Source organism: Alligator sinensis, unplaced genomic scaffold, assembly GCF_000455745.1.
Source record: "Alligator sinensis unplaced genomic scaffold, ASM45574v1 scaffold637_1, whole genome shotgun sequence".
Taxonomy (NCBI): Eukaryota; Metazoa; Chordata; order Crocodylia; family Alligatoridae; genus Alligator; species Alligator sinensis.
In genome coordinates, this window is record NW_005842368.1 from 903,256 (window position 1) to 910,317 (window position 7,062).

The window sequence follows — 7,062 nt, forward strand, 5'->3', positions numbered from 1 at the left end:
CTTTCCCTGCTTCCTTAGGCGGGTGCTAGGCAAGGTCAGGATGGGCACTGAGCAGAAGAGAGCTCCGCTGAAGACTGGGATGGCCCCAGGTCCACCTTAAAGCCCCTTGCTCTAAGCATGTGCCCCTGCCATGGGGGAGGCAGACAAGTGAAAGCCCTCTCCCTGCTCGTGCAGCGGTTGGGAGAGTAGCTAAGTGGGGCACCTGCTCACGTGTGTGCTCAGAGGCTCATGTATGACTGTCCTGGCTCAAGTCCTTTCCTTGTGGCATCCCATTCAGTCCACATCACTGTGTTGCCTTGTAAGCGGCATGATCTGTGATGCCACTTCGTCCCACATTGTTTCTCCTTCATCCCAGATTTCCATGCAGAACGCTTCTGCAAAACCGTTTAAGCATACTTAGTGGCAGCAAATATTTAGCTCCTCTGTTTTATTCCAGTAACATAATCGGCAGCAGTTACAATTAAGACGAACGTGCAGCTGCACTGCTATTTTGAGCGTAGACCACTTTGGTTCCCCAAGATCTTCTCTAAATTACTTTTACAGCACCATAAAGACGAACTTTTTATAAACCACAGGATTAGACGTGTTCCCTCCAAGTCAGTGAGCACTCGGGATTCAGGGCTTTCAGCAGCAGAGGCATTTAAACTAACTGCCTAAACCCACAGCAACTCCGTTTGAGCATATTCAGGTACCTGGGAACATTGCATTTATACTGAACATGCTCAGTGTCTTCGGCAACACATTCGCATGGTCCCTCACGCCCCAGTGTTACCGTGTGTCATGTACTCAGCCGCTACCAGATCTAGACATGGACTAATTGCTGGAGATCCTGCTACAGAGAGATTAGTTGCAGCCTAATTCAGGGATGACCAAACTACAGCCCATGGGCTGGATCCAGCCTGCCGACAGGGCTCTGCACAGGTCCGGAAATTTGACAGTATGGTGTGTGGAGGCAGCTTTAACCGACACGGCTCCCAGAGTCACAGCAATTAACAGTCATCACTCACCCTGCCACCAAATTTCTGGACCCGTGGAGAGCCCCGCAGGCCAGATCCAGAGCACAGAGCTGTATCATCTTCCTCATGGGGCTGCTTGCAGGACTGGATATTTGGCAATAGGAAGAGCAGCTGCTGCCGTGGATCTGGGAGCTGCAGCAATTGATGTCGCCACTGCCAAATTCTAGCCCAGCCCAGATGGGACAGCTCCATACTGCAGATCCGGCCCATGGACTGGCCCTGTACCACTCATCTGGCCAGATGGGTTGGACCCCATTAGTCAAAATAGTCAAAATCATAGAACTCTAGAATTAAAAGGGACCTCGGAGGTCATCGAGCTCATCCCCTAGAGCAAACATGAGGCAGTAGTTTGGGCCTGAGAGGGCTCATAGGAACATTAATAATAAGGCAATCCATGCAGGAAAGCTTTCTTGGGAAGAGGCTTGTAAGAGCTGTCTGAGGGAGAAGGAAATGGGTGGCTGGTGTAGGAGAAGCATGGGAAAAGGGGATGCACTGAGCTACTCACCCCATAATCTGGAGCTGGAGGCATCCGTGGCACTCTGTGGGAGCAGCAGCCTGTCCAGCGTATGCACTGTCTCAGTCCCTGTGCTCCACAGGTGAATGCAAGAAACAGCCGGACACGCAACTTCAGCTGTCACCACCCATTTTGTAGTGAGCAAAGAGACCAAGTCACCCAAGGGCAGTGGTCCTCCAGTGCTTTTCCATGGCTCCTTAGAAGACCAGACAGGTTCTCCCATAATTCACCGGAGCAGATAAACACAAAGAGCCATGGGATGTGCCCACAGGCATCCCAACCACACGCCTGGGGATGGGGGAGCAGCAGCAGCAAAGCTGTGACCTTGCAGTGTGTCCACACTCAGGCTAGGCTTCCCCTGATGCTTTGACCTGGGCAGAGATCACCCGTGTCAATTCTGCAGTGAAGACAGGCCCCGAGTCAAAGTAGAAGGGGTATCAGCTCCAAAGCAGTAGAGACAGGAAAACATGCTGAACAGAGCTGAGACAGGAAACAAGATACTGGGCCAGCCGTTGGTGTAACCTCAGCTTTGAATCACTTATTTGGATTAGGGTAACAGCAGGGTGCCCCCACCTGCAATCTGAGTCTGTTGTGTTAGGTCAAGGGTGGCCAGGCTGCAGCACATGTGCCCCAAGTGGCAAGGGCAGCTTCTGTGTGTGGTACATGGCAGATCAGGGAGGGGGAAAGCAGCCCAGTGGTAGGCAAGGCAGGGAGCAGAAAGCAGAGCAGCAGTTTAGGCAGGGGAAGGAGATCAGAGTGGCACTCAGGAGGGCACAGGGCTTAACTTGTGGCAGAACTGCCAAAAAGGGCATTCCCCACTGGTATACGGAGGTCAGCGATGAAAGGTTCATATTGGAACAAGTGACAAATCAGGCTATATCCACTAGGCCTCAGGCTCGATTCATAAATGTCAGCAGCTTCCAGTCTTCACTGAGCAGGGCCAGTGCCATGATTGCCACTTTCCAAATGCTGGGCATAGTAGCCCCTTCTTTGCTGAGCATCTTACTCTGCATCCGACCCCAGGTCCGACGGAGGAATTTGCCAGGGCTGAGCCTCAAACAGTGGAGATGCTGGAACAGGAAGAGGAGCCATCGTGAGAATCACACCAAGGCTCACAACTGTAGAGGCCTGTAGGCACCCAACCCACACAAATCCAGGGGAGTCACACATGCCCCTGTCTTTAAACATCCACATTCAAAGGCATGTGCAGTTACTTTTAACCCACAAAAATTGAGACATGATTTTTAAGCACGGTCAAAACATTCCTCGTTCACTGCCTGCACTTTGGAGACTGAGGGATGCTGTTAAAGACCCCTACTCTGGAGCACTGTCTCTAATGCTGGTCATTGTAGGATGGATGGTCACTGTCCAGTTTGTTCTGAGTATCCTAGGCTATCAGCAGCAATCCAGCTGTTTTAGCTCAGTTTGCAGCCTATCCTATCACAGTCAACTCAGGCTCTGAAGAAACTTCTGTGCCCTGGAGGTGACCACATGGGAGTCAAACTCAGGGAAAGCCTTTGCTAGCATCCAGAACACTATGAAGACCATCATGATAGAGAGATGCCATAGGAAACTGTTATGTTTGAGGCCTGAAGTCCTGTGCTCATTTAAGGGCTGGTAACTTAGCCCTAAAATGCCCACTGCCTGCTTTGGCCTGGAGAAACATAATGGCAAAGTACCCCAGCCTCCAACCCAGAGGGTCCGACTCTGGGTGGCAGCTGCAGAATGAGACAAGATAGCCCACAAACCTGGCAAACTTCTGTCCATCCTTGTAAAGGCCTTCTTCCCTTTTTCACTCAGTTTTGGTACTGGAGGTCGGACAGGTGCTGGTCGTATCCCAGCATTCCAGCGGGTGCTCTGAGCCAGCATCTTAGCTGTTGCTTTGGTAACGGGATACCCCGGTGACTGGTGAGTAGCCCAACTGGGGCGAACTGGTGTTTTCGGGCCAGAGCCAAGGTCTGCAGAGAGTGACAGCTGGGGGAGAAAGAAAGAAATATTATGCTCTCCTCGGGGCCTGCAAGCAAATGATGGTGTCTGAGCTCCTAGGAAACCAAGACGTATGCTTGGTTTGGACAGGACATGCAGTTCTGGTTTTGCTTTCCAGCAGGGATCTGACATTACAGTTCAAAGCGCTTCCTCATAAGCAAGCTGACTGCTAGCAGAGCCCGGCATGACTTTATGGGTATCTATGTAGACTGGGCAAGAGCCCAACCTGTGAGTGACAAAAGAAGCCAGTTAGTGCATGCAGGGTGTTTGCATTCATTGATTCTCCACATTGACTCGCACCTTCATGCCCAAACTCTGCCTCTGAGAGACATGCATGCTGCTCCGATTGAAATCAATGGACAGGCCCCCAAGGGAAGAATTTCGGCTGTTGGGAAATTGGCTGATCTTCACAAAGGAATAAGTGAGGATCAGGTTATTTTTCTGTGTTATGAAGAATTCCAGCTGGCAACAAGCTCCACGTTTACAGCTGCATCTGTGTAGCAGCAGGGAGAGGGCATTAGTGCTAAAAACCCTTTGCACTTCCACAGCAGTTTTCACTTGAGAACCAAATGGTACCTATTGTACTAACTGGATCTCGCTGCCTGGCGATTACATATCAGCCCCTGAGGTCGGGGTAGTTTGCAATGCAAAGTGCAGCCATCTCTTAGGCAGGATCTAGTAACGGCTGAGTAGGGCACAGCAGCACCATACAATTGCCTGGGACAGGAAGAGAGGAATATGCTGCTCAGTTCAGTCCACGGGTGCAGTTTAAAAAAGAAACACACTTAATCACTGAGTAACCTGGGAGTCACTTCAAAGGACTGGAGGAGGGCTCCTGTCCTCACCCAAAGGGCCGTGGGAATATAACTGCCTCGAGGGCTTCAGTTTCATGTCTTGCCTACTGAAAGGTAGTTGTAGCCACTGAGAAGTGCCCTTATGCTGTGCAGAGAGATCAGCTCAGACCTGACCCCAAGGAAGAAGAAACACCCATCGAACCCCACAGCACCTCCATGCTTTCTTCAGAATCCTCCCATCCAAGTATTAGCCAGACCTAGCCCTGCTTAGCTTGTGCAAAGCAGCATCAGGAACTTTTGCTTCGCACAACTGTCCAGTAATCTGATTTTATTTTACTGGGCCATGTCTGTGATTATGCGCTGAAGAGCTTACACCTAACTTTGCACTGATTGTTCACTCCCCAACATGGATCCCAAAACATCGCTCCGGGGGTGCAGGGGCAGTGCAATTAGGGTGTCTCACTATGAATTTAGAGACAGGGCCTGCTGTAGACTCCTGCTAAAGATCACCCCCAATTGACACACCTGTCAATGGGCACCTGGAGCATTAAAGGTGGCTGGGCATGATGCCAGCCACAGCATACCCTCTTGTGGTCAAGGAGTGACCTTAGTGTGCTGGCCCAATGGGGCACGTCCCCATGATCAGGAACGTGTTTCCCCAGAGACAAATAGCAGCGGCACATATTTGCGCCACTGGTAGTTGTCCCTGGGCACGCCCTAGCATGTGTGTTCTGGCATGCGGCAGATTGCCACACATGTGTACTCGTGGGGCTGTGCACATGGAGGGCTGCTCTTTGACTTGTGTCAGAAGCTGCATGCCAGCAATGTCAAACGGACCCAAATCCCTGGTTCAGCTGCTGTCTGCAATAGCAAACATGCACTAGAAACTATTTACTTAGAAACTCTTTGGGAAGCCTTAAGCGCAGGTGGCAGGATGCAGACTTCAGAGCGACTTAGATTGGAAGATTGGGCCAAAAGAAATCTCATGAGGTTCAACAAGGACAAGTGCAAAGTCCTGCATTTAGGAGAGAACAACCCCATGCGTCAGTACAGGCTGGGGGCTGACTGGCTGGGCAGCAGCTCTGCAGAAAAGGACCTGGTGGTGTCAGGGGACAATAAGCTGAACAGGAGCCAGCAGTGTGCCTAAGAAGGCTACCGGCATCCTGGGCTGCATTGGTAGGAGCGGTGCCAACAGATTGAGGGCAGTGATTCTTCCCTCTGTTCAGCACTGGGGAGGCCACATCTGGAGTGCTATGTCCAGTTTTGGGTCTCCCACTACAAAAAGGATGTGGACACATTGGAGAGAGTCCAGCGGAGGGCAATGGAAATGGTTGTGGGGCTGGGGGACAGGACTCCTGAGGAAAGGCTGAGGGAACTGGGCTAATTTAGGCTGTAGAAGAGAAGACTGAGGTGGAATTGAATAGCAGCCTTCAGCTCCCTGCCGGGGGGTTGCAAAGAGGATGGAGCTGGGCTGTTCTCTGGGGCAGATGATGAACAAGGAGCAATGGGCTCAAGCTGCAGCAAGGCAAGTTTAGGTTAGATATTAGGAAGGATATTTTTACTAGGAGGGTAGTAAAACACTGGAACAGGTTACCCAGAGAGGTGGTGGAGTCTCTGTTCTTGGAGGTTTTAAAGACCCAACTAGACAAAGCCTTGTCTGGGATGATGTCGTTGAGGCTGGTCCTGCTTGGAGCAGGGGGTTGGACTAGATGTGACCTCCTGAGGTCCCTTGCACCGTCATTTTCTGTGATTCTGTGACTGTTGTCCAGGGCTAAACTGCTGCATGGAAGTTACTGCTTTTCTGCATTTTTCCCCAATTATTTGATTCAGGCAGATAGGACTGGCAGGGGCCTCCTGAGATTTTGAGTCCAGTCCCTTGTGTTTCCAGGCCATCATTGACCAAAGGAATCCCCCAAATCACCGTTTTAAACCCTCACCCATAACTGGAAGGAACAATGCATGAAACACCAAGAACCCCAATAACAGCTGATGGCACGAGATGATGAGTAAGACTTCATGCATAATACTCTGCTTAAATGTAGCAGTAAGTGGGCACATCTACACGAGATGTTTACTGCAAAGTAGACTAATTAGCTCTGCAGAAAACATCCTGCACCTACACGTGTGGCCCTATTAGGCCACAAGAAAATAATGAACTCTGCTGCAGGATAGTACTTGTAACTACAAGTAGTACCCTGCTATGGAGTTTTTTACTTCACAGCACCGCACGCATAGACACTGAAACGGCTGGCTTGGCACAAGGGTGCTTCAGTGCAGGGGCTGCCTGCCGGCTGGCCCTACACTGGAGCACCCTCATGCCCTATCACCCCCTCCACAGCATGGTGAGCCAGGTCTGAGCAGCGCCAGGCTGGCAGGCTGACCTCCTGGGCCTCCTGCCAGCTGGGGCCGCTCCAACCCAGCTCAATATACTGCGGATCCAGGCACATGTGTGAACGCAGCACCTGGGAGCAAAAAACTATGGCATGAACAGCGCCAGAGTTTATGGCTTCACCTTAATAGCACATGTAGACATGCCCAGTGGTGGGCAAATATCAATGGAAAGAGATGCTGATGAGTACGAAGGAGCTGGAAATGTCCCGGTGTCCCGATAAAGCGTGTGACAATGTAAAGGAGATGGCATGATGGAAGCTTCCTTCCCCTGGAGAAGGAGACACAAAGGCAGGTCGGAGTGGGTGCTGCACTGAGCTGACTGTACCTGGTTTTTACGCTCCTGCGTTCCTTCTGATTTCGC

The 7,062-nt window shown here is 51.2% G+C and overlaps 1 protein-coding gene and 1 long non-coding RNA gene across 4 annotated transcripts in view; one reads left to right on the plus strand and one right to left on the minus strand.

Annotated features, from left to right (window-relative positions):
- Positions 1–7,062, plus strand: part of LOC112551179 — a 28,366-nt gene that overhangs the window by 4,727 nt on the left and 16,577 nt on the right. The gene's annotated exons all lie outside the window — the stretch shown is intronic.
- Positions 7–7,062, minus strand: part of FBXO16 (F-box protein 16) — a 42,520-nt gene continuing 35,464 nt past the window's right edge. For both annotated transcript variants that reach the window (XM_025210714.1, XM_025210713.1), the window contains exons 7-8: positions 3,279–3,504; positions 7–2,600 (exon numbers count right to left, since the gene is read on the minus strand). In XM_025210714.1, the coding sequence (XP_025066499.1) occupies positions 2,533–2,600; positions 3,279–3,504 (294 nt within the window). In that variant the 3' untranslated portion in view covers positions 7–2,532. The remainder of the gene's footprint in view (positions 2,601–3,278; positions 3,505–7,062) is intronic.